The 27,893-nt window shown below is 40.8% G+C and overlaps 1 protein-coding gene across 5 annotated transcripts in view; it reads left to right on the top strand.

The window, feature by feature from the left end:
* Positions 1-27,893, top strand: part of PGAP1 (post-GPI attachment to proteins inositol deacylase 1) — a 128,718-nt gene that overhangs the window by 100,317 nt on the left and 508 nt on the right. For 3 of the 5 annotated variants that reach the window (XM_075608195.1, XM_075608196.1, XM_075608198.1), the window contains 7 exons: positions 735-825; positions 2,036-2,233; positions 7,361-7,499; positions 11,673-11,723; positions 14,282-14,532; positions 15,811-15,915; positions 20,661-21,028. In XM_075608195.1, the coding sequence (XP_075464310.1) occupies positions 735-825; positions 2,036-2,233; positions 7,361-7,499; positions 11,673-11,723; positions 14,282-14,532; positions 15,811-15,915; positions 20,661-20,799 (974 nt within the window). In that variant the 3' untranslated portion in view covers positions 20,800-21,028. The other 2 variants (XR_012802627.1, XM_075608197.1) reach the window with 2 other exon arrangements.

Here is a 27,893-nt window from a genome sequence, read left to right as displayed (position 1 = left end):
TTATTTATATTATTTGTTATCTATATGATTGTCACGTATATTACTGCTGTGAAGCGCTATGGACATTAATGGCGCTATATAAATAAAGTTAACAGTTAAAAGTTGTTGTTTTTGTTGTTTTTTTGTTAACTCTGTATGTGATTTGTAATTATTTCATTGTTCCAGGCAGCCTTCCTATATTATTGACACATTTGATATATATATTGGTAGTGTTTATTTTTTCACTGCATATGAATCTAGAGTTTGTGAAACACTTCAATTGTAGCTTTTTTTTCTTGCTCTGGACTTTCTATACATGGACTTGGAATTTTAGGACAAGTATTTTTTTAGTAATAATCATTTATATTTTTTTTGTTACAGTATATATTGACATGTTTATGTGTATATATTTTCCACTACTCAACATGGCTTGCCTTTAATGTTCTTTAGATTGTCACTTTTATACACATATGATACACTCTATGCGTTAAGAAGTAATTGCTTTATTATATAAACGTATACTGTATATCTATGCATTTTTCTGAGACACTGATATCTTTTTCTGATTATTAACATTGGTGTATAAGTGAACTTCTTTTGTATATTACGAAAAGGAGTCCCTGCCCGGAGAGTTTGCAATCTAAAATATAATGTACAATAATATTTCAAGGTTTTAATAAGAAATGTGTAATATGCAGTACCAGTAAATACCACCAAAAGTCCCTGTCCCAATAATGTAATCGTTTGTTTTCCAGGTCACTGTATCGAATTTGATTCATCATTGGATGCAGCAGCCAAACCATATAAAGTCGATCCTATTGTAAATATTTGCAGATTTCTATTAGGGTAAGTCTATTTGTAGTTAACATTGTACAATCTTTAAAGGGAAAAGGGATATGACTGTAAACATTTCTAATCGTAATCTGAATTTATCACAAGTATTTAATAAAGTGGAGCATGCTGCTAGACGAGAGAGAGAGAGAGAGAGAGAGAGAGAGAGAGAGAGAGAGAGAGAGATCACTTCTAGTCAGCAATAGAAAATGTAAGATACAGTCACATCCCTTGTACCATGGATTTTTATGCTAAGCATAGAAGTAGCCATTTTGATTTTGTGAATTTGTGACAGCTGGTACCATTTTAATTAAGGAGTACACTTCTTGACCCTCTCAATCATGACTCCAAATTACTTAAGAGAATATGAAGACCATTTAGCCCATGAGAGGGTTTTCAGAACTTTTTATGATGAAGTAATGAGGAAATGCACTGTTATTGATACTTGACCCCATTTGTGTTGTCATTAAATAGACTTCCATACCAGAAAGAATTAGCCATGTTGTCCATGATTAGATGACTCCGCAACCCTAGTGCATAAAAAATATTGTACTTGTTGTGTAATGTTACAGTATCTATTGCAAAGTATCATTTCAGAAATCACACACATTTTATCCTATAAAAATAACTTACATTATCTGAGTTTTCCTGACTTCTATTGTTCCTATTAGCATCTGTTGAAATGTCCTTGTTTCTCCTAACATTTTCTTATTACCTCAAAATATGCAGATCAAACTTCTAGTAGACTTAGTGGTCCTTGAGAAATATATATTTGATGTAATACATTTTTAATTGACCAACACACACAATCCTTGTAAGCTCTGAACCCAACATCCACACACATATATACTGGAGTTTGGAGGCGGCATTCATATACATTTCCACATAAATAGATTTTATCATTGGTTTTGCCAGTTACGGGTATTTTTTAACATGCATTTGAAGCGCAGAAACAAGTGAACTATTAAAAAAAAAATGTATAAAAATGCTGGTGCTACAAAACAATCCCCCAGCAGTTGGGTAATGTGCGTCCATTAAAAGGCACAAAAACAAAACATGTTTAGCAAAATGATGTATGTTCATAACCTCTGGTTTGCTTTGGGTTTCCTGAGTAGAGAGTTGAGAAACACTGGTTTAAGGGAAACACTTTATTGGTTTGCACTTCCCTATTCAAAGTACTTGAAAAACGATTTTCGCATTATTTTTTATCTTTTCTTTTACACAGTTATAGCTGGTTCAAAAATGCATGGGATGGACTATTGCTACCAGAACTGAATGCAGTCCAGTTGGATTCTCTGGGCCTCTTGTTTCCAATGGCATCTTTGTTCCTCTTCATGTTTGGGACAGGCATAGCATACTGGAGTGGCATATTTTTCAAATCAACACTTAGGAGTTTATCATCATTATGGATAGTCTTGAAATGGTAAGGGAAATGTTTTTTTTTATTTTTTACTTACATCGTTCTTTATTTTCTTTTGTTAATTTAGTTAGGTCCTTCTCTAGAAATGTTGGCTTGTATATTTATGAACAATTATAGGCTGAAGCTGTCAAATTCCGGGCATTATTGAAATCCCTGCTCTCTGATTTGTTAACATTTCGGGCATTATTCATTCAGTAATGCCCGGAATTGTTGCAGCTTGCAGTGTGTTTATTTCCAATGTGTTTATTTCCAGCCAATCAGCTTTCAGAACAGCTGTGAGACAGGGCAGGGTATTGGTCAGGAAGATGCAGCAGGCTGTGACTCCCCCCACCCCCCCTCCCTCCGTGAACAGAGCTGACAGACTTAGTTGAGAGGAGGGAGAGAGAGAGTGTGTAGCTGCAAAGTAAGTGTGTCTGCACTGTGTGTGTAGCAGCAGTTTCTGTCTGTCTAGTGTGTAGCTGCAGTTTGTGTGTTGTATGTGTGTGTTTAGGTGCAGTTTGTGTGTTGTGTTTGTAGCTGCAGTTTGTGTGTGTGTGGAGCTGCAGTTTGTGTGTGTGTGTAGCTGCAGTTTGTGTGTGTGTAGCTGCAGTTTGTGTAGGTGTAGTTTGTGTGTTGTATGTGTGTGTAGCTGCAGTTTGTATATCTGTGTAGCTGCAGTTTGTATGGGTGCAGTTTGTGTGTTGTATGTGTGTGTAGCTGCAGTTTGTGTAGGGGCAGTGTGTGTGTGTGTATCTGCAGTTTGTGTGGGTGTGTAGCTGCAGTTTGTGTGTGTAGCTGCAGTGTGTGTGTGTGTGTGTGTGTGTGTGTAGCTGCAGTGTGTGTGTGTGTGTGTAGCTGCAGTTTGTGTGTGTAGCTGCAATTTGTGTGTGTAGCTGCAGTTTGTATGTGTGTGTGTGTACACAGAGGGGACGGCGGTGTGTGGATATAAATAGCTGCAGTGTAAGCGTATATAGAGGTGCTTTAATGTATTTACCATTTTATTTTAATAAAAATCTATATAACTAGACAAAAGTGTCTATTATTTATAAATAAGCCTACATTTAGCCTATAATAGTAATAATCCCCTCAGAACAGGGCATTACTGGCCAATAATGCCTTGGCTGGGTTGCCTCGGCTTCGCTCGGGCCTTCAACTCTTCCAGCCAGGGCATTATTGGCCAGTAATGCCCTGTTCTGAGGGGATTATTACTTAAATATATCAGCCTAAGAGTTCTGTTTCTTCAATCCAAATGAAAGAATCAGCGCTACTCTGTGGACTCGCATAACACAGAAGACAAACGAAAAACAAATAGAGAAAAGAAAAGAATTGTGTGGTACGTTCAAAAAGAATTTAGTATGGCCAAGCACAGTACACACTTACAAGCTCTGCAATCTTTGAGGCTTAATCACTCAGCAATATCGACTGATGCCAACTTTCAGCTTTAGTTCTCTCCTCTCCCCCCCCTGCCCCCCCTCCCCCCCACCGCCCCCTCCCCTGTGATGTCTCACTGGTTCCTGCTCTCAGCTGCGATATTACCCGGAACTGCCTCTCCTCAATATTCTTATAAGGGATCTCTAGAGCTCAAAGGTGCCATTCCTCGTGTGGATAAACTACTGCGTGAAGGTACAATCTGACGTGTTTCGCCAGTCCTGTTTATTGCCTTCCTCGGGATTGATGTCCTTCTGTCTTCCGGGGTAATTTAAAGTCTAGAACTCCTCCCATTTTCTTAAATGGTTCAGATTAAGCCCCCGCATTGCAAACAGAAGACTATAAACGCTACTGCATGGTAAATATCCAAATGAAATGATTAAATACTATGCATACAAGTTACACAATACGGTATCAATGTATAATGTAAAGTATATGTTATCCTATACTGTACCTATGAATATCAATACATAACTTTAATTCACAGAATACAAAGAAAAATTCAAACAAGCATCTTAATAATACTATCGTTAAAAATAGGTGCCTCTCATTTAATATATACTATTCTGGCTCTAATATGCCTATAGGCAAGGAATCACTAATAACTGACTCAGGATTAATTACAAATATAATAAGGTCCCTTAACTCAGGACACTTCAAAGAACCAATATACTGCATAAAATATTATAAATATAAAAAGATTATGAAAAGATTTTTTTAAAAGCACCCTAAATCTATGTCTAAATCTACGTTGCAACAATGAGCAGAATTGAAAATGCCACTCAATGCACATCTTGCCACATGTGTGTGCACTTGGAGCAACTGTTCCAGGGAGCGTACTGCTGTGGTAATACAAATACTGCAAACGAAGACCAGCAATAAAGCAATCAATATCCAGTAAAGACCCCCTGTATACACTTAAATGTCCTACAATAAGGATCAACAATATGAGATCAGGCAAGGTTATTAGCAACACAGAAGTAGCAATCCAGCAATAATGGAGAAACATTGCTGTATCTGTATTACCAATAGCCTTACCTGATCAGATATTCAGTTGTTACTTATTGTAGGACAGGGCGCATTGTATATAGGGGAGTGAGGATATAGGGAAGTACCTCCTGGGTCCCTTTGGATCAGAGGGAACGGGCTTGAGAAAGAGGTTAGTGCCTCGAAATGGTCGTTGCCCCCCTTACATACCCTCCTCCTTTTAGTGTGTTTTCCCCCCTTGTTTTTGTAGTGTTGTCACCTTGTCTCCCTTTCCCTCTCCCCTTCCCTAAGACTCTGTTTCCAATGTGATGTGCAACTCCAAGTAATTTTTTCCTTGTGTTCCCATTAAAACTTATTGCATATTTCAGACATACTCTTGTAGTTGAGCTTTTCTTTATAGACAGTGAGTGCTGGGACACCTTTGTATTTTATAAAGAAATACCAGGGGTCGGGAGCCCTAAAGTGCGGCACTTTAGCGTACATTCTTTAAGTTGGATAGGCTGAGTCGAATATTTTTTCCTCGCCCTTCTTCTAGGGTTGATATATTGGACTGGGCCAACAGCACAATATATAAGGCACATTAAGTTACCAAAGTAAAGCAGATTTCTAAGACAGTTCTTGCTAATATTTGCTAGTTAAGAGATATAACTGTTTAAATAAAAAAAGTTTGGGTTAAAAAGTTTTGATGTACTTCGCTCCCCCCCCACACCCTTGGGCCCACCCCTCACATCCTTGCCCCCCCCCCCCCCCCTCACACCCTTGGCCACCTACACTCCCCCCCCTCCCTTAACTCACATACTGGTTACGGAAAACGTTAATATGTTAATATCTGGTATTTAGAGTTATGAGCTAACTGAAGAACAAATTGTATTTATATGGTTCTTCACAGATATATAGGTCTATAGAGAGATAGATATAAAAGTACAGTGGTTAGCCAGCAGTCATAATTATAAGCTAAACAAAATAAGGATATGATCAGTCTCATCCCCTCCTCCCCCTCCTCTTATCTTGCCTACTGGTTATGGAAAAAGTTAATATGTTAATATCCTGTATTTAAAGATATGTGTTAAATGAAGACCAAACTGTATGAACCTGGTTTCTCACTGAAATATATCTCTATAGAGTGATAGCTTTCAAGTGCAGTGGTCTACCAGTGACCACAATTACAAACTAAACAAAATAAGGATGTGTTCAGGGTCTACCCTTCTCCCTCCCTTCTCCCCTCCTCCTCCCCCTCCACCCCCCTTTACCTTGCGTACTGGTTATGGCAAAAGTTAATATGGTAAAATCCTGTATTTTAAACGAAGTGTCAAGTGAAGACCAAACTGTATTTACCTGGTTTCCCACAGATATATAGAGTGATAGATATCAAGTTCAGTGGTTAACAAGCGATCATCATTATAAGCAAAACAAAGTAAGGATGTGTTCAGAGTCCTCCCCTCATCCCTTGCCCCGCATTCTGGTTATGGAAAAGGTTAATATGTTAATATTCAGTACTCAAAGTTATATGTCAAATGAAGAACAAATTATACTTATCTGGTCTTTCACAGATATATATGTCTCTAGAGTGATAGATATCAAGTACAAAGGTTAAACCAGTGATCATAATTATAAGCTAAACAAAATAAGGATGTGTTCAGAGTCCCTCTTCCCTATCCCTTCCTCTCCCCCCTCACCTATCCTCCCTCCCCCCCCACCCCCGCTCTCCTCTCCCCTACCCCTCTCCTCCCTCACTTTCCCCTCTCGTCCCCCAAACAAAAACATCAATGTTAACACCAGGCAACAAACAAACCAAAATACCTAGATCAAGCTACCGCCCGATCTCTCTTCTTAACAACGATCTGAAATTATACAGCAACATCCTGGCAAATAGGTTAAACCCTATCTTGCCGAGATTGATTCATGACGACCAGGTGGGATTTGAGTCGGGTAGACAGGCTTCGGATAACACTAGGAAAATAATAAATTTAGTGGACCATGTTCGACTCCCTGGAACCAGAGCTATTCTTCTAAGTCTCGATGCAGAGAAGGCGTTGGACAGAATAGACTGGGCATTCTTAGACAAAACAATGCAGAAATTCGGATTTAAAGACTCGTTTTTAGAGGGAGTACGAGCATTATATCAAAACCCGACGGCTGTAGTTAAACTCCCAGGTAATGGGCCAGAACCAATAAGAATCAAAAATGGCACAAGGCAGGGATGTTACCCCACCCCATCCCCCTCTTTACCTCCACCCATCCCTTCCCCCCCTCCCTCCTCTTCCCCCCCTCCCTCCTCTTCCCCCCCTCCCTCCTCTTCCCCCCCCCTCCCTCCTCTCCCCCCCCCCTCCCTCCTCTTCCCCCCCCCTCCCTCCTCTTCCCCCCCTCCCTCCTCTTCCCCCCCTCCCTCCTCTTCCCCCCCCTCCCTCCTCTTCCCCCCCCTCCCTCCTCTTCCCCCCCCCTCCCTCCTCTTCCCCCTCCAGTCCCTCCTTGTCCTTTCGTCTCTTTCTGTTGACGTTCCCTGTCTCTGCTTCTTTCTTCCCCCAACATAGTATATATATTACTCAGTAAGAGCCAATCCCGCAACATGTACTGAAATAGGCCGGATCTAAAGTCTAAATTACCTGCAGCTTGAGTATAACCGGAGTGGTAGTGCTCCACTAAGACTGTTTTGAATTTCTACTTGATTTTAAATGAAAACATTTCAGTTTCATGTCAGGTGTATATCAGTTTGTAAAATATCTATTTTCCTTGCAGGCCAGCAGATTTTCCTAAAGATGAAAGAAGATTAATTACTCCCAGAAGATACGCTGTGACCTTACTCTTGGCTTTTGTTTGTTTGTGGACTTGTGGCACATTTTCTCTCTTACTCGTTTTTCTTCGCTACTTGCTTAAGGTAAAGTGCCAATAACAGGTTTCTATCAAGTTTCTAAAAGCAACCATTTTTGTTCTTTTTTCACTAAACTCTAAAACTATTATCCCTTTGGTTTGATATTGAAATGGCTAAAAACCCTTCCCACCCCCACTATGCATACATAAGCCTCTAAACCTCTTCATCTCATTTGGCTGTTTGTAGCCACACCACCCTCACTTCCTGTATCTATTTCATTTGCCTCAATGGTAGGCCCTCCTAAGCCTTACCTAATCTCCAGTCTATACATTCCTTAACCAATTTCCCAATCTTTCTTTTTAAAATTATATTTTGTACAGAATTTTTACAAACATCAACAATCACATTTCATCTCATACAACATTACAGTATATAGATGACACATACTACACTCTAAACTCAGGAACCCTGCTCTCCCTCTGGGGTCATTCCCCTGCATTACCCTTCCTGGCACTAGAGGTGGCTACCCCATCTAAGTCCTCTCCGCCCTATCCAACGTCAAAAGGTTCCGAGACCCTTCCTTGTATTATGGTTCAGAAATGAGGGGAGATTCTCCATTAATTGAATCTCGTTAAACCTTCCAATAACCTCTCTTCTGCAGGGTGGGAGTGTCTTTTCCACGCCGCTGCCGCAGCACTCCGCTGCCGCAGCACAACTAGCCGCCGTTAGTACTGCATATGCAAAATGAATTTGAGTGTGCAGTGATTAACATTCTCCATAGGTCTGGCTAGAATAATGTAACGCTTGCGCTACCCACAAACAAGGCAAGACCTACTGAGGTGGGAAGGTACAAAGCCACGCACCCACAGCAGCGGAAGCGTGCCTGGAAGGCGGATTGTCTAGCGTTGCCGGGTCTGGTTTGGAGAGGGTTAATCTGTATACTTGCAGGTCCTGGGATTGGAGAGAGTAGAATCGTAGAAGTCCGTTAGCCGTGGTCTGGGATTATAGATGGTAGGATAGTCCAAGTCCGTTTAGTCGTGATCAGTGGTTGGAGAAGTCGCCGTAGTCGAGGGTAAGCCGTGGTCAATATCCAGAGGGGTTCACTTACAAGCCAGGTCGGTACACAAGAGGTTAATCTGAAGACTGGAACAAGGCAAGGCACAACTGTAGGAAGCAGTGAGGCTACACCAAATTATGCTGAGCACTGACTGAGAGCAGGAACAGGGTATATATAGGCAGATAGACAGGGGATGGAGCGGAGGCGCGGCCCCAGCGGAAGCTGGGATAGGCTGCAGGAGACGAGGCACAAATGATGCTTGACACACAGCTGGGGATCGTTGCACGTTGTCACGTGCGCGCGAGAGCAGCGTGGCGCGTCCAGGGGGGCGGAGCCAAGCACCGTGGCAGGGGCTGAAGAGCTGCGGGTGCGCCCGCGCTCTGTAATCAGAGCGGGGTTGCGCGCATGAGCAGAGAGTGGAGCAGCGGCGGCAGCAGCAGCACTAGGTATGGAGGGAACACGTCGCAAAGGACGTGTTCCCCGATGCCTTACAAATAATTATAATAGCGGGATCGTGATACCCAACACATCTTTTATTTATTTCAATACTGTCCTCCAGTATGTCTGCATTGCCAGGCAATACCACCAAATATGCGCCAGATCTCCTGTCTGTCCACACCCCCTCCAGCACCTATCTAAGATCTCCAGGAACCACTGCTTTAGCCTCTCGGGTGTGTAGTACAATTTTAACAACATTTTATATATATTCTCTTTTGTTGCCGTACAAATAGAAGTTTTACCCGCATTCTCCCATATATCCTCCCAGTCCTCCCTCGTTATCTCTGTCTGGAAGTCCAGTGCCCACTGCTTCATATATTTATGGACAGGAGTATCCTTTTTCATGATTAAACACTGGTACAGGGATGATAATAGCCCTTTTTGATCTGTCCTTGTTTTACATAAGTCTTCGAATCGTGGGGGTCTAGGGAACTCTATACCTTGGAAACCCTGCCTTACAAAATGTCGGACCAGCAAATACTTAAACAGCTCAGTTTGGGGCAGACCGTACTTTTCCTGTAGTTCCTCAAACAACATTATCTTATTTTTTACCAACAAATCTCCCACCTCTAAAATCCCTCTATGCCTCCAGGTATCATAACCCGGTCCCTGAAAACCAGGGAGAAACCCTGGGTTACCAAATAGAGGAGTGAGCCTGGATGGATCCGACTTCACCTTGTACCTTGTACTCTGAATGAAGCACCGTAGGTACTGCTCCGAGGTCTGGTTCGTCCTCTCGGTCTGTCCATTGGTCTGGGGGTGGTACCCTGAGGCAAAGTGTAGGAAGATGCCCATTCTTTGAGGAAAAAGAGCGCCAGAATTTTAAAATAAATTGAGATCCGCGGTCGGAGACTATTGTCTGTCAGTGCTCAGCATAATTCGGACACTAAAATCTATCAGATACCCGCTATCCTTGATGACCAACCTTTTAGTAGTCTGGGAGTCAGCGAAATTTAGATGTGCATTGACCTCCAAAAATTCCCTTATGACACACTTATTTGATAACCCGGATTTCGCTCCAGGCCTAAATAGCAAAGATTTTGGCAATTGGAAAAATATTGGAGTTACTAGACTTAGAGTTTTGGAGGAAAAATTAGTATAACATAATTCGAGCAAATTAAGTCAGAAAAATACATCCCACGTGTAGAATTTTTAGATACATCCAGATCAGAGCTTTTTATAACAAATTCTCGGCCTGCCCTCCATTGACCAATTTCAAACAGCTCTGTACATTAGAAACAGACACAAAGGGACTTACATCTCGGATATACAGAGAAGTAACCTGTTCTGGCCCAGAGTATACCAGGAAATTAAAATATGTGTCCCCTGTGGGAATCTGACTTGGGAGAGACACTACAAGAGGAATGGGAGGAGATGTTCACAGCGGCAGCTAAGAGCTTGATTTGCACGACATTAACGAGAACGCATATAAAGTTTTAATGCGATGGTTTCTGACTCCACTAAAATTATCCAAATTTGTACCAGGCAGTAGCACCAGGCACCATTGTGCCCGAAACAATGTGGAGAGCAGGCAGATTTGTTACATATGCTTTGGTCTTGCCCCAGGTTGGTGCCCTTATGGGAACAAATTCGAGATTGACTTCAGAGGATGTTGGGCCTCACAATCCCTTTAGATCCGTCAATATTTCTGTTAAATAAGCCAACACAAGGTCTATCCATGGTCGAGTGCAAATTAGTTGCTCATTTGGCCACGAGGTGCGCGATAGCAGCATTATGGAAGCAGCTAGAAGTTCCATCCAGACCCAGAATTAGATATAGAATTTGGTTTGTATGCCAGATGGAAAAGTTAACGAGTTTGGTTAATGACGCTGGCTCTAAATTCCAAAAAGTCTGGCTGCAATAGTTGCCCCAGACAGAAATCCCCGGGCTCAACATTGCCACGATTATGCTTTGATAGTAAGGAAGTGCGTTCTCCCTTGATGGGCGATAGTGCGTAGGGGAGACTCGGCAATAGAACAGAGGAGTCCTTTAGATTATTAGATTTTGCCGGGCCCGCGGGGGAGACTACCCCCTGGTCAGACTGGAGCGAGCAGCGACGCCCCTTCACATTAAGTTGTAGAGGAAAGACGGACGGACACCTTCCACCCTCCCCCCACACCCTCATGCCCTCCCCCCTTTATTTCCCAATTTATTTTGATATATTAACTTGGCGAGGAATATGTGTAATGAAGATGTTCTGCCATCTGTTAAGAGAATTTTCTTGTCAACTATGTATCGTTATATCTTTGCAAGAACCCAATAAAATTTAAGTTACAAAAAAAAAGAAGTACAAGTATGAGTTTAGTAGGCAAGTCTACTATTTCAAATAAGAGTTATTTAGAAAGTCTACTATTTCCTTTTTCTTCTACTATGGAGATGGTCAAATTTGCTCCACTCCAATGATAAGGTCACCTTGTGTTCACTCTCTGTATGAGCACTAGCTTAACAGAGAGGAAATGTACCCTAAACTTTAGATTAGATTGTTAACAGACATTTTGCAGGACAACCTATAAAAAAACGATTTCAAGTATTTAAATGTCTGTTTAATAATTAAATGTATCAATTACCAAGTTTTAATGCATTAAACATATCTGTCATTCGTTCAATTTGGTATTAGATTGGACCCAATTTGTATCCTCATACAGGATTTAAAACTAAATATATATATTTTTTTTTTTCTACAGGTCATTGAGTTATATTCTGTTGTAAGAAGAAATGCAAATACCCTTAAGGAAGTAAGTATATAAATGTTAAAAGTGCAACTATGCCTCTGTTTATTAATTAAGTGGGAATGCTAGGCTATATCTAGGCCAATCACCTATCTCTGCCTTTCAGGGGCAATTCTTTGTAGGTGCTATCTGTCCTCCTACACAATGCTCTGTCCCCCCAGTTACACCTTGATGTATGCTGCTACTGTAGGTGCAAATGCGCAACTTGAAAATATTTTGGGAACCACCGGTGTGGGGCTAGTCGCATGCACGTAGTTGGGTCATACTAGCTTGACAATTATTGCCTCTTCCTCCCCTCCCCCCTGCCTTCTACATGTTTGCACAGCTGCAGGCCTCACTATGGACCCCATTTTTAGGGATCAGGAGGGAAAGGAAGTCATATTTCTCACTTGTCTCCCACTACCCTCAATGTTGCCCACTCCCCTATGTAACAGTCTTTCGCCCATCTCTCCTATGTCCCCTATTCCTCCCCCTGTCACACATTTCCCCCCATACTGTATGCCACTCGCTCTTCCCCTATATGTCACCCACACACGCCCCCCAAATGGCACCCACTCAGTTCTAATATCGCCACGTCAGTTTCCCACATGTCACTTTCCCCCCACGTCACCCACTGACTTCCAATATCCACATATCGCTCTCTCCCTCTGACTGCTGTTTATTTTTTACCTCAAATTATCGTCCCTGCTTCCTTTCCAGCAGAGAACAAGGCAAATAGTGTTAGAACAAGACAAACACAAAAAACAGGGACGCTTGTATACAAGCGCCCCTGTTTTTTGTGTTTGTCTTGTTCTACATTCAGGATTGGTGATCCGTGGCTCTGGGGCAGCTTCCAGTCAGCACTTTGGACTTGAACTTTACTCAACTCCAATCCACTTTTATTTATAGGCATTGAACCAATTGTATTGCTACACTTGTGGACAGTGGATTTTATTATTACATTTTTGTGCATGTGCACACTTTGCTACAACTCACTGTGTCATAGCAGGGTTAGCATTGGTTATGATACTTTCTGCACCTCTATAGGGATTGGCCCATGTCATTCAACCCCTGCTTTATGGTAGTTACCATTAGAGATTGCTCTAATAGTACCATATACAGTAGCATAATCCCCCAGATAGTGGTGCATGCATTGATTGTCCCCCCTTGCAGGCTGTGTTTCTGTGTAGCGCACTTCGTTCCATCCCCTTTGTCAAATAGTGTTAGCCCATGTGTTTAGTAATGCAGAGAAATGTGTACAGATTAGTTGCCAGTCATTCTGCCAGATCTGCCAAAGACCTGAAATTTTAATGTGATGTAAAATATTGTGTGAAGAGGCATAAAGATGAAAATAACACTAAACTATTTCTATTTCTAAGTTCACTTTACTTTTTAGGTGCTGATATTCCCTTTTCAGTAACAATTCAGTTCTGTGTTTCATCAGCATGAGCACCTTAAAGCAGGGTTGCGCAAACTGGGGGTTGTGAGATTTTTTTTGGGGGGGGAGGGCGGCAATTACAGAAGCCCCACCCTCTTCCCCAAAACATTTAAATTAAATGCTGGGAGACTGCGTGAGGCCTCTGTAACTCACTTACAATGATTCAGCCGGCTTCGGGTGACGCCTCGCCATGGCAAAGTGGCGTCAAATGAAGCTGTGGGGTCATGTGACGTCACATGACCCAGCGGCACAAAGGTAAGGGGGGGCGCGAGCACTGGGGAAAAGCAGGCATAGGGGCGCAGCACCAGAAGTTTGCGCACCTTTGCCTTAAAGCATCAAACCTCCCACATCTTGGGTATTTTGTTTTGCAAAGACTCCCTAGAGCTCAACAGTAGTACTGAAACTCTATCTAGTTTCCAAGATACTGTATGTTTTTTTCCCCGCATAAAAATCAAATTCATTGTAGCTAACCGTATCATATCCTGATCATGTCGCAGCTTTCTTCTAGCTGCTAATGTGACACTATCCAAAAATCTTAGGAACTGGGAAGGTCCTGGGGACATAGTCAGTTCTGATTATGTTAAAAACAAACAAAACCTATAAAGCAGTAGTACATATAATAATGCTGTTTTCCTCCCTAACCATAACCATATATCTATTTTCTTTCCTAAAAATGAAGCAGCAACAGATACTGCAGTAAACAAAATACATCACAAATGAAAGATTGATACATAAATCAAAGATTGATAACTGACTGATAGAAAGCCAATAAGTATATTTTAATCATGATAGAAAACATTAATATTCAACAACTGATCTGATCATGGTTCTCCTGCAGTACACAATCATAAGATTATGGCATTGGCTGAAATTCTATCTGCAGTGGTAGAATGGATAGTTTTGTAAGGCTGTGTGCAATTTTACATTAGTTCAATACTTCCAGTTTTACTGTAATAAATCTTATAATTCAGAATTGATATATACTGTTTAACATTGTGATATTAGCAGATGCTACAGTACATTTGCATCATGTTCTGGAACAATTCAATTTGTCAGCAAAGTGAATGTGTGTTTATAATGGGTTGTACTGTAATGTTACATTTTAGTGCTTCTTCTATTTGATGAATTGTTATCTATTTTTGTGTAGGTTCCAAAGTATGCTCCTGATACTGAAGAAACTAAAGATCTTTCTAATGAAAACACTACTAAGACCTCTGATTCTTCTGCCGACATCTCAGTTATAGGGCAACAGACGTTAAGCATAAGCAGCCTGCCTTCTAATTTAAATATTACCAGCGCTGCTGACAGCTTAAAGATGCATATTACAATCATGAATTTACTCTTGTGGGTTATCCTGCTCAGTTTGCCTTCCTTTATTTATTGGTTAAAGAATCTCAGGTAATATTATGTCATTGTAATATATGTAATTATTATCAAACATTTAGCCAGTTAAGGTTCAATGTACTTTTTAAAATAAAAACCTAAATACCAAGTTAGGTTAAATTGAACGGGAGAATGGAAATAACTATTTGCATTTTGCTTGAAAGTTAAGTTAATTACAATCTTTGTAAACTGGTGATCACAGCCCTACTCTGGGTTTAACCTTGCAGCTAGTCCACTAGCTGTACTAACATTAACTATTGCTTACATTTTAAACTTCAAGGTAAATTCCTCCTAACTTTAAGTATCCATGCACTTAATTTAACAATATAATTAGGTAACAATTAATCAATCTTCACAACAACTTTCATTTAGTCAAACACAACTGCAATTATGTAGATGATTATTCCAGAATGGAAAACAAATATTCGACTGGATGTTCATTTTTTATTTATAATGTTTACTGTATAAGGTAAAGTCAGTGCTACTTCAATATCAGCTTACATGAGTATACACACACACACACACACACACACACACACACACACACACACACACACACACACACACACACACACACACACACACACACACACACACACTATGCTGCATTAAAATTGTAGAAACTGAAATTATATTGATTAAAAAAAAAAGTATATGATTAACTTGGAATCCAAATATACAGAAAGTAGGACAGCATTACATACAGTGAAACAGTTTTCACTTAGAAAACTTGATCAAAAAAGGTACTGTAACGACCAACATGATACATATATGATTAATTTCCTGCCTCGTTTATCTTTTTATGTTGAAAGAAAATGATTTAACAAACTACTGTAAATGTGAAGATCATATTGTGTAGTACAGAGAGTTCACAAACAGTTTAGTGGTAAGTTTGTGTTACTTTTTACACCCTAAACTTGTGTATCTGGTTTATAGCTCAATTCATTGGTTACCCAATACTTTGGAAAACATGTGCAAATACACTTTTTCCAATAATCTGTATTCCAGTTCCCTGCCAGTGCACTGAACCAGGGACAAACCATTTCTATGGACCTGGAGCCACACCAATTGTAATAGATACATTAGATATAGTCACGCTTATACAGTACATAACAGCTAACCATGAAAGTACTATACAGAACAAACCCCTCTGTTCAAACCTTTCCTTTTATGGAGCATATTAATTATTGGATAACAGATAATCAAATATACTACTGTTTTATTATCTTTGAAGACAATACAAACTATCCGCATATTAATATCATTTTTTCCATTGTTTCTCAATTTTTTTAGGTACACCATGCAACTTTACCCTGATCCCAATAGATTTGTGACTTTAATTCTTATCTTTACGCTGGAAATTCTGATGAACTCAAGTACCTCCTCAATAAAATCCAGGTATTCTTACTGTAAATACATTTTGACTTATTTATGTGAAAATGTGGGTACTAACATTTGATACTCTTGTATTTAAAAAAATGGATGCTAATATTAGCCTCTACCATCTTCTGTATGGATGGATACCAGCAGGATGGACATATCTAGAGGGAGAGAGTGAGTGATGCACTCACCCAGAAGCCTCAAGTACTTGCCACTTGGATTACAGGATAGGCTTGATGGACCATTTGTTCTCACCCAGTATTTGTAATTCTTATTGTCAACGTAATGTGGTGCCTTACTACCAGAGGTCCCCACACTGTGCCTAAGCCCTAAGCCTTTGCTTAACCACTGCCACCAGAACCCTTGAAGGTGGGATCAACCCTGTACTAGTCTCTTGGTGCTGCACGAGACACTGGTTACAACTAGCCAGACTCAGGAGCACATAGTAATCTTTGTTTTTTTTTATGAGGCAGTATAACACAAAAACAGCATAAATCAAACACTCAGAGAAACATACATAAAAAGGGCAAAAGTACTCATGAAAAATAACTTGATCACAGTCCTTTGTGAGGGCTCAAGTGAGCCTAAAAATGGTCCATGAATCCCTTGCAGACTACACAAGTAACCCTAAGCCTTTACAAAGGCTAGCAAGGATTGGGCACCCCGGCATGCATGCGAGTGGGTGCGCGATTTGAGCCGTGCGACAATCCTTGGCTAGGGGCGCAAGTTGCCACCCCTGTATCTCCGCCGGAGGAAATCTTTTCGTTAAGTCCTTACAGGATTAGTTCGGGAATCCTTAGCTCAAACGAATTATGGAAGAGGGGCGCGATCCTTGGTTACGATGTAATTAACCCCTCACACTCCGGAACCGCTAACGCTGTAACTTGGACGGATCTTGGTGAATCTCGGATTAATCTAACTAGGACTGGGCTGCAGGCATTTTTATAGGGTTAAGGGTCCGATCTCTAACCTACCCAGCCAATCCTCTCGTGGGAACAACTTTTCCCACTTATCCCAGACTTGCCAGTAGCTCACAAAACGGGCAGAAGTCGCTTCCCGGTTTGCTAAGAGCATGCGCCAACTTGGCATCTAAGCTGCTTAGCATACCGGGCCCAACCCCTTACCTGGCGACAGTAAGTCTGGGGTTTGGCTACCAAGTGTTGATAGCCCATACTTCGCACCACTACCTGGTACTTTGCAATATTCCGTCCGCCCTAACACCTAGGGTCTCTGAGGCTTTTCAACTCCGGACTTCTCTAGACACTGGGGCACAAACTCAGCAGGGTGCCCTTTGAAGTACGGAGATGAAAAATCCCTCAGCTCATCCACCCTTAACATATTGACATGTTAATGGATTCATTGCCGGGCTGACGGCAAGGGTTCCTGCTTCTGCATTTTATAACATAGCTGAAACACATTTTATTTTTATATATGGTCTCTGTATGTGTGGGTGTTACAAAAACAACATGTATGTGTATGTTACATTCTCAACTATCTGCATTCCAAAAATTAGAGTGCTAGCTCCTTCCTAACCCATGTTAGCCAATTAATTGAATCGGCTCTGTGATGTGGTCTGCGGTTTGACCTATAATCGTTCTGGGTAACAAGCCGGGTATCATTGCTGGCTCTGATCGGTAACTGCAGACGCACTTCACCAATTAACTTAAGTGGATAACAAGAGTGCCGGATACATTGTTGCGCTTAGGCACCAGTTAGACCGCAATCCACATAACCACTTGAGTTTGTGGCTCAGTCTTTCCGTGAGCGGTGTGCGGTCTAGGAAGTGATATAGAGCTTCAACGTAGCCGCTAACCGCAGGCACGCTTACGCAATTAACGCTTGGCACAGCGCTAAGAGCTCCCCCTTGTGTCTCGAACACATTTTGCACATACATCATACATTAATAGGACTGCAGCAAGTTCCTGACCTGCAGAACTGACACTTTTCACAGTATGTTCCAGGGGACATTACAGTTGATATATAGGGGAAGCATGGCATTGTTGTGACCATATAATTTTACCCCTTCATTCCCCAACAAGGTTTGGGGGTAACCAGCCGGGCATAATGCCTTTATTATTGGCCTGGTTAACCCCTTCACCGCCACAATCATCCTCATATCTCCCCCAGCACCCCTCATCATCGTCATATACACCCCCCCTGCATCTCACATCACTCCCGTCTACTGTATCTCACATCTCCCTCCTACCTACCTCCGGAGGCAGTGGCGTGCAGGAGGCAGTGGCGAGCTGGCAGCAGATAATCAGAACAGGCAGGACTGCACGCACGTGCTCGCTCTAGCTAGCCGCAGGCACCGGAAGTGCCGCACTGCTAGAGCGAGATCCTACCCTGCTGTAGTCCTGAGTGCGGGCTCTGGGGGGGAGAGCCAGGAAAGCCGTCGCGGGCCGCACAGTAAGTGCGGGCAGCTAGATGGAACCACAGGGACTGCTCCACGGAACTCCAGGGGGGAATCTCTGATCTATAGATATGCTTTTACTATATAGCCATTAGACAAGGAAAACACCATCACACTGACCAAACTACATCCTAATCAATTTATCATTCATGTTGAGTGTAATGTACCTTATTTGAATGTATCCAATACAGTCAGAAGATATACTAACTACATTATTTAGTGTCATATTCACAGGTTGCATGTGCTCCGTTTTTCTTTATTCCTTTGTTCATTGCATGTGTGTGACAAACTAAATCTATGTTCAGGTCTGCACTAAAAAGTAACTAATTAAACCAAGCACTAGATAATTACAAACAGTTGGCCATTTCACTGCAAGTAATACTTCTCCATTAATACACACAGGTCCCCCATTTTAGAAAACTCATAGACATGATATTTTATTATTATTTACACGAGATTATACGTTTTCATTGTAGGCAAATAAAAGCTATATTTTAATCAACCATCTTTATTTTTTCACTTGAGTAAAAAAATTTTAAAGCAGGTGCTCTTCTCTTGTATTTTGTTCACATACATCTTCAGTGGCGGATTTCAAATTTTGCCACCCATAGGCACTTTCCTTTTTGCCACCCGGGCCACCGCCTCCTGCAGCGCCGCCCTCCTCCTTCTGCAGTGTCGTGGCATCAAATGACGCCGTAATGTCACGTGACAATGTGTTTCCATGACAACGCGTCGGCATATGACGTTGCAGCGTCATTTGACACCACGATGCTACAGAAGGAGGAGGGTGGCAGGAAGGAGACATAACAGACCTTTACAGAGGCCCCACCCTGGGGAAGAGAGCGGGCCTCTATATGTGAGGGGAAAACCCCCCAGAAAACTTGCTGCCCCAAAGCGGCCTAATGGGAAATCCGCCACTGTACATCTTATACCTGTTGTATGATTCTGTCATTAATTATTTTTTATTAATATTGACAATTATTAATCATATTTATTTTTGAAACAGGTAAGTATTTTTCCTGTGTCTGTTAGAAAGTATTAAGGCCTTTTAATTAGTAATGCAATTGTGTTATAAAGTTTAGACCACTTATCCAAAGTTGGACCAAACTGAAAATAATGGGAAAATGTATCCCTTTGTTCTATCCTTTCTTCGTCTGCTTTTCTTATTAAACTTTTTTGCTACTCATGTTTGCTGGTCTTTGATGACCTCATAGGGTCCAGGGCTACCTTACACTAATGTGGAATCCAGTCATTTACAATGTGGCTGAAATGAAAGTTAAGACCTTTTTCTAAGGACATATATTTTGTAATATATATTAACCACATTGTAACGAATATTAAAATATATATAATATATATCATAGAGGTTCAGTAATATTGTTAATAATAGACGTATCCTTAAAGGAGCAATCCACCATAACTAACCTCCATTTTTTTAAATAAAGGATTGGAAACGAGAGGTCCTCCACAGAGCTGATCTGCAATATTTGCAGCTTGGAGATCTCCCAGATACTTATTTGTAAATGTGCCCATTTTACTTCCTGGTTTTTAAAAGGCGATTTTAAATGGCCATCCAGTAGGAAGCCACAACCAATGATGATGCAGCTTCCTATTGGCTCAAGATTTGGTGATCTCCCTATGGGAGATTTAAACCTGTTAACTTTACCAGTAGTTTAAGCATCTTGTGAACCGAATGGGTCAGAGAGTGGCGTTTGGCTCAGAGGGACTCCTTGTTACCCCTCTGCAAAAAAAAAAGGACTAATTAAAGAGGCGGCTCCTTTCATTAGATCTCTTTGAAAAATAATTACGTTATTATTAAATTGTGTTTTTAAAAAAATGTTTTAATCGAATAGCATGTGAGGAAAGTTCATGAAATGTTTTGTAACCCAAATTGTTACTTTTAAAAAATACATTTGTTTTCTTTCAAGAGATCTAACTTATTGCCTCCTACTACAAATGTAGTGGTATTGATTATATTACTAAAACTTTAAACACAATGATTCTCCACAAATTCACAAGTGGCTCCAAACAACCAACTTTAATGCAACTATCCTACAGCCTAACAATGACCATTAAGTTATGAGACATCTGAATTATTTTGTGTTAAATTCTTAGCTATATGGTCATATATTAATGTGATGTTAATCCATTTAGTTATTGTAGTGAGGGACTTCTCTAAATATGTAATAATTGTATTCTTCTGACATATTTTCAATGTTTATTTTACAGTGTTCATTTCAAAACAAAAAGGTTGTCACTGCTATGTCTAACACTATTTAAGAGGTTTTAGTTAAATGTCTTTAATTACAATAAATCCAGTCAGTGTTAAATTGTTATTTTTTTCTTTCAGTAAATGGCTGAAGACAGCAGCTCGACTTCAGCTCCCTTTTTCAATTGTGATTGTGGCCTTTGCACCTTTGCATTTATACAGAGTATCTTACTTTGTTACATTATCTCTTCTTTTACATGTATTGTGTTGTTTTATATAACTGTACAGGATCAAGTTTTGTATGTAATTATGCAGTTGCTAAGCTTAGTCCTTATAACACTGTAATCATAATATTCATGTTTAAATACAATCATTTAAAGAAATCAATATAACATGTCAATAATTGCTAAATTTAGGGGTAATGTGAAGTGGATGTAAATTTCGCGTATAATTTTAATATGTTCAGGTATATTTTACAATACTAAAGAAGTGATATTGAAAATTATATTTTTCAGTTGCAATATTCGGAAACAAGTACCATGCAATGTCAATAAGTGTTGAACATTAAAGATTTTTTTGGTTGTTGAATATTTCGTGTTGAATTTACAGTATTTGTACAGGTAATGTATTTTGTAAGATCTTAAATTCTGGTAAACACTTAGCTAATAGTATGACTTGTTTTGCGGATGTGTTAATTGACAAGATACATTTTTTTACATTTTAAATCAATTATGCAAATGGTAAGCTAAACTTTGTATGCAGTTGTATTTATGTATGTCTTTATTTAAATAGCGCCATTAATGTACATAGCGCTTCACAGAGGTAATATACATGACAATCATATAAATAACAAATAATATAAATAACACAAAGGGGAGAAGTTCTTCAGACATAAAAGTAACATCTAGGAAAAGGAGTCTCTGATCTGAAGAGCTTACAATCTTCTTACCTTTTAAAATCTATTCAAATTGTGATTATGTTCTTGAATTCATGTTTGATTTAGTTTTGTATAGTCAATAAATGCAGTAATTGGTACTTTTTGGACATGTGATGAAGTATTTTGCTCTCATCTGCAACACATATAGGGGTTGGATAAATAGTGTGTTAATTTTTTTCCCTATTCATCCTCATAAACCAAAGATCGAAGTCTTCAAGTATAACATCTGTGATGGAGCAGACCTGTAGACTAGGTCCGTTAAGAGTCCACAGAATGCATTTTAGACTGTACAAACCATCTGGTGGTTTATTTCTACACAAATACAACAAAACGTTTTGCACACTGTCCCTTTAAGGCAAAACACAAAGCATAAAAAGAAAGTCTACTCCATCTTGGGAGACTTACTAAACCAAACTGGCCCTAGCTACCTGGCTGGCTAGCCCAGTTACCAGTCCAAATCATATCAAACAATATCAGGGAACAATATAAAAAGAATACAAGGAGAGGATTCGGGAGTGATCACAGGGCCACACTAGTTGAGTGAAGTAATAAAGTATATAATAGTGGTAATTGTAGATGTGGGTGCAGAGTGTGAACTGACAAGTGAATCAGGCAAAAAGAGGGGGGAAGGGGAACACAAAATGAATGTGTCCCCTAAAGAATCCACTAACTGCACTCCTACATAATATAAAATCTAACTTTTAATAAATTTACTTAAAACATATATTACCAAACGTTGTGTACTATGTATTAAAAATGAATTAAATGGACAATGTCGTACATCCCTGTCAATAAATGTGTGATTATGCAAACCCAAAATCAATATTCCTGGGGTTGGAAGGACAGAGGATGCTGTAAGTCAGGGTGTTAACCCCTCTGGAGCTAGTATGCAAACTGTAGGTAAACGTATCCTACACAGTGAGCCTTTGACTGGTCAAAAAATCCAGCAATCCTGCTCAGATATATACCAGCAAGCACCTATAGTTGTATTAAATGCATATGCTTGGAAGGTGACGCTGACACAGGCTCAATCAATGGAGAATAACCCTCAACATAGTGAAGCTGGGACTCACAGTACCATTAACAGTGAGTTACCCAGCAGAGAGGCTCTAATTGTGCATATATCATATATTAAATGGAGCAGGAAGGCAGACTCACTGCCTGTTGTTATAATTATCCAGCTAATGCCGTCTGCATAAATAGAACCAGGAGACTTAAGAGCACTACAATAAAAACAGCTCCAAGTAGGAGACTGACACAACTGCGCGTCCAACGCGCGTTTCCCTCCAGCAAAGGAGCTTCTTCAGGGACAAATTTTACTGGGGGAGAGGGGACTGAGACCTTTTATACCCCAGCAGTACCTTGATTAAAGATTGATGGTTACCAGCTGTTGCGCATGCGCAATGCGTCAAATCCCTGAGTGCAACTCAAAATCACACAAAGGGCCATAATAAACAATGAAAATGAATAACTACACATTTAGATAGCAAAGTGTCGTTTTATTGTGTTAATGCGATTGTTTTTGTGCCTTTTACAACTCACCTGCATGATCGGCGTGTAGAGACTGCACTGCGCATGTACAGGGAGTTGGAAAACAAAGCGAAATCCTACCTAATCATAGTGCGCATGCGCCGACACTTAGAAAATAATTACCATGTCGCAACCAATATAACGGGCATGCGCTGGGACTTAGATGCTATTGAGTGTCAACCTTTCAGCTGCGCATGCTAACGGACATAGAAGTATCCTGCTATACTTATATTACCTTCTCACGCATGCGCAAGAAGGTAATATAAGTATAGCAGGATACTTCTATGTCCGTTAGCATGCGCAGCTGAAAGGTTGACACTCAATAGCATCTAAGTCCCAGCGCATGCAAGGTACTGCTGGGGTATAAAAGGTCTCAGTCCCCTCTCCCCCAGTAAAATTTGTCCCTGAAGAAGCTCCTTTGCTGGAGGGAAACGCGCGTTGGACGCGCAGTTGTGTCAGTCTCCTACTTGGAGCTGTTTTTATTGTAGTGCTCTTAAGTCTCCTGGTTCTATTTATGCAGACGGCATTAGCTGGATAATTATAACAACAGGCAGTGAGTCTGCCTTCCTGCTCCATTTAATATATGATATATGCACAATTAGAGCCTCTCTGCTGGGTAACTCACTGTTAATGGTACTGTGAGTCCCAGCTTCACTATGTTGAGGGTTATTCTCCATTGATTGAGCCTGTGTCAGCGTCACCTTCCAAGCATATGCATTTAATACAACTATAGGTGCTTGCTGGTATATATCTGAGCAGGATTGCTGGATTGTTTGACCAGTCAAAGGCTCACTGTGTAGGATACGTTTACCTACAGTTTGCATACTAGCTCCAGAGGGGTTAACACCCTGACTTACAGCATCCTCTGTCCTTCCAACCCCAGGAATATTGATTTTGGGTTTGCATAATCACACATTTATTGACAGGGATGTACGACATTGTCCATTTAATTCATTTTTAATACATAGTACACAACGTTTGGTAATATATGTTTTAAGTAAATTTATTAAAAGTTAGATTTTATATTATGTAGGAGTGCAGTTAGTGGATTCTTTAGGGGACACATTCATTTTGTGTTCCCCTTCCCCCCTCTTTTTGCCTAACAATATAAAAAGTCTTTATCTGCATGTGCTGGTCCGGCATCTCCGGTTTCTCCAGGCGAACGTCAGATACAGGCCTTGCAGTCCTGCTGCTCCCAGGAAATCTCTCGGGTTCACTCCTGCCCTGTTTCTGCGCGGGCCTCTTTGTGGTGCAGGGCTTTGGGGTCCCCACTGTTCCCTGGCAAATCACTCTGGTGAACAAGAAACCTGGGTCTCTGCAGGCTGGAGCTCAGTTGATGCTGAGTGTGAATCCCAACAGGGTCACAGACAATCCTCTGTGACCCTTCTCTCTTGCTGAACAGAAACTTGAACAGGGACCCTGACAACAGTTACTTCCTGCCATTCCTTTGACGCTGCTCAGGCATGAAACCTGACCGCAGTGTGTACTTTCCATATCCTTACAGAGGGAGCAAGTTAACTCCTTCACTCCCTTACACCGCCTTTATATGTAAATGTATGCTGACACAAGATTAAAAAAAACACACCTAAACATCTATCTTTTTTTTTGTATGTACACGGTTTTTCATATGATGAGATATTTATTGTGTACCAGTTTTCATAAAAACTATTACATAAATCATTTTTAATATGTACATTTATAACACAAGGTCATAAGAATATTTGGGTTTACTGACACTTTTATTGTATGGTTATGCAAGACAACACATTTGTTTTACATAAAGATATTAACTTAACCAATAAAATGCATGTTTAATTGTAGCATAAACCATTACAAATTTAGCCGTTCAAAGGAAAACATAGACCTGTAAATAATAAGAGCATGACAAGGAGAGAGTCCAATATAGTGTATTAATCTTTTTAATGGGGAAAAAATCACAACGTTAGAGGCATAGTAACAGTGATGACTAAATAGTGCAGAAAATCTGTGCCGTGTCCACGGAGACTAAGACGCTGGTACAGTTACTCATACAGAGCGCTGCTTACATTCTATTGCATCTCCTGCTAATGATGTCACAGATGAAAATGTTTGCAACATTCTCAGGAGGTTGTGAACCATGCAAAATTTGGCATTTTCTCCTACCAAAATTTTTTGGGGTCCCACCAGAGTTTACAAGCGATGTGCCATTAGCCAAATAGCCAATGCCTGTGCTTTGCGAATTGCAATTTTGCCACATTACTAAATTCTCTAAAATGTCTGGGCTTCCTTAATGCAGAGACTATAAATAGGGCACACATCATGTGTTTGTGCATTATTTGGGAGTGAGCTCGGTTGGAGAAGGGAATGTTATGCACACATAGTTACATACAGTACATCCAGATCAAGTCAGATTCATTAGAGATAGGCAAGCAGCGGATAACACCCGGCAAATCATTGATCTTTTAGATATAGCCAATACAAAAGGGTTACAGGTTATGATAAGTCTAGATGCAGAAAAAGCTTTTGACAGGATTGACTGGCCATACCTGAAAGCTACGCTTGGAGCCTTTGGATTCGGGGTTACGGTGAGCAATCTTGTCACTATATTTAGGCCCCACCGCAAGGGTAATCCACCAGGGATTCCCTTCAAACACCATCAAAATTAAAAGCGGAACGAGGCAGGGTTGTCCTCTATCGCCCCTATTATTCGCTCTATGCATAGAACCGTTAGCTGCCCAGATTCGTAACCATCCCAAGATAACGGGAATCACAATGTCACAAAGTGGTTTTGTACACTGACGACATTCTCCTGACTATATCCAAGCCCCTCACGTCTCTGCCGAACCTGTTCGACTTGTTACGGAAATGTAATAGACTATCTGGATATAAGATTAAGAAGGTCAAATCAGAGGCACTAAACGTGACCCTCCCAAAAGAAATGGAAAAATTAATAGCGATCAATTTCAATTTTAAATGGCAAAGTAAAGAGATTAAGTATTTAGGGGTCCACATAACGAAAGATTCAAAGAGTGTATATATAGTGCAAATTATCCCAAGATCATTTGCCTATTAATAGAGGATCTCAGAAAGTGGACATCCCACAGGATCTCCTAGATAGGTAGGATACATAGAGTTAAAATGAATCTCCTCCCCCATATTCTATACCTATTCCAGACATTACCAGTGCCACTGAGACTGAAGGACATACTCTAACTTCAGTCTGAAATCTCTTAAATAAGTTCATTAGGAAAAGAACCCCCTTGACAGGGGGACTGGCGGCACCTTGCCTGTTGTCCTACTATAAAGCAGCACAATTATGTCAAATTACTCAATGGCAAAGAAACCCACCATTGAAAAGATGGGTGGACCTAGAGAGTGCAGTTTGCTCCTCATTGGAGTTGAACAACTTAATGTGGCTACCTAAAATAGCCTTTAAATCGACTAACACGGTGCTGTCCTCAATGACCTTTGCTGTCGGTTTGGGAGGCTTCTAAATTTAAACATAACCAGTAGAAATTCGCTGATGTCCCCTTTATGGGGGAATCCAGACTTTTCTCCGGGCATAACTAGTGGGGACATTTTTTAATTTGGAAAATAGGCAGATTTAATAGACTTAGATATCTGGAGGACAACAAAAAGATTAAGTAATTTGAACAATAATTTTTTAGATACCTCCTGATCAGGGCCTTTTACAACAAACACTCCCCTCCCCACCCCCCTTTGACCACATTCGAGAAGCTCTGTCTAAGGGAAAGTGACAAACGCGGACTTACATCGCAGATGTATAGAGAAGTGGTCGGTTCGGGCTCCACAGAACAGCAGAAATTATCATTCATGAAGAAATGGGAAGCAGATTTAGGGGAGGTACTGGAGGGCGAGAAATGGACTGCTATAGTGACGGCGGCTGTCAAGAGTTCAATCTGCACGACATTGAAGGAGAACGCATATAAAGTCCTAATGAGGTGGTATATCACCCCACAGAAATTATCTAGGTTCATGCCGGGATACTCCCCGCTGTGCCCTAGACAGTGTGGAGTATCGGCCGACCTTTTGCACATGCTGTGGTCTTATCCTCAGATTGCTCCACTTTAGGAGAAGATTAGAAATTGGATTCAGAGGATTTTTGACTTCACAATTCCACCAGATCCAAGGTTGTTCCTCCTAAATAGACTGCTCCCAGGTCTCTCCAAAGCTGGAAATAAATTGATTGCTCATTTTGCAACGGCAACGAGGTGCGAGATCGCAGCACTGTTGAAACAGCCTGAAATCCCATATATTTCCAAGATTAGGAACAGAGGGGCCTATGCAGAGAGCAGCGAATTTTAAAATTGGCGAGTTTAATAAAAAGTAGCTTTTTTGGAGAGTTTTATTCTCCATATGCAGAAATGTGCGAATTCTGCTATGTTTAACATGAATGCGTGTGGCGAGTTTAAATTGGCGAGATGCGCGCTGCAGAAATGTGTTAAAAAAAATTTGCGCCTTTTTTTTTCCTTTGCTATGGCCGCGAGCGGCAGCTTCTTGCCAACTTTTCCTGGCGAGGCAAAAAGGAGACAATCGCGCCATTTTATTGGCGCGAACAGCCGCTAGATGCCGTTCGCGCCTCTCTGCATAAGGATATTTTTAAAACTGGCGAGATGGAGGTTCTCGCCAGCCGCGAGGCGAGTTTTAGAAATAGAAAAAAAAAATTGGCGCGTTTTTCGTAACTCGCCATTTTCTGCTGTTTTCTGCGCGATTTTCTCCAAAAAATGGCGAGTTTTGAAATAGCGCTGCTCTCTGCATAGGCCCCAGAATGTGGTACGTTTGCCAGCTGGAGAAGTTAACAAGTCTGGTTAACGACACTGGCGCCAATTTTCTAAAAGTCTGGATGCCGTGGCTGGCCCAGACAGACATCCCAGGGGTGGAGGTTACCACAATTTGGCAGTGATGGC

Source organism: Ascaphus truei, chromosome 7 (assembly GCF_040206685.1).
Source record: "Ascaphus truei isolate aAscTru1 chromosome 7, aAscTru1.hap1, whole genome shotgun sequence".
NCBI lineage: Eukaryota > Metazoa > Chordata > Amphibia > Anura > Ascaphidae > Ascaphus > Ascaphus truei.
This window is presented reverse-complemented; position numbering and strand designations above follow the sequence as displayed.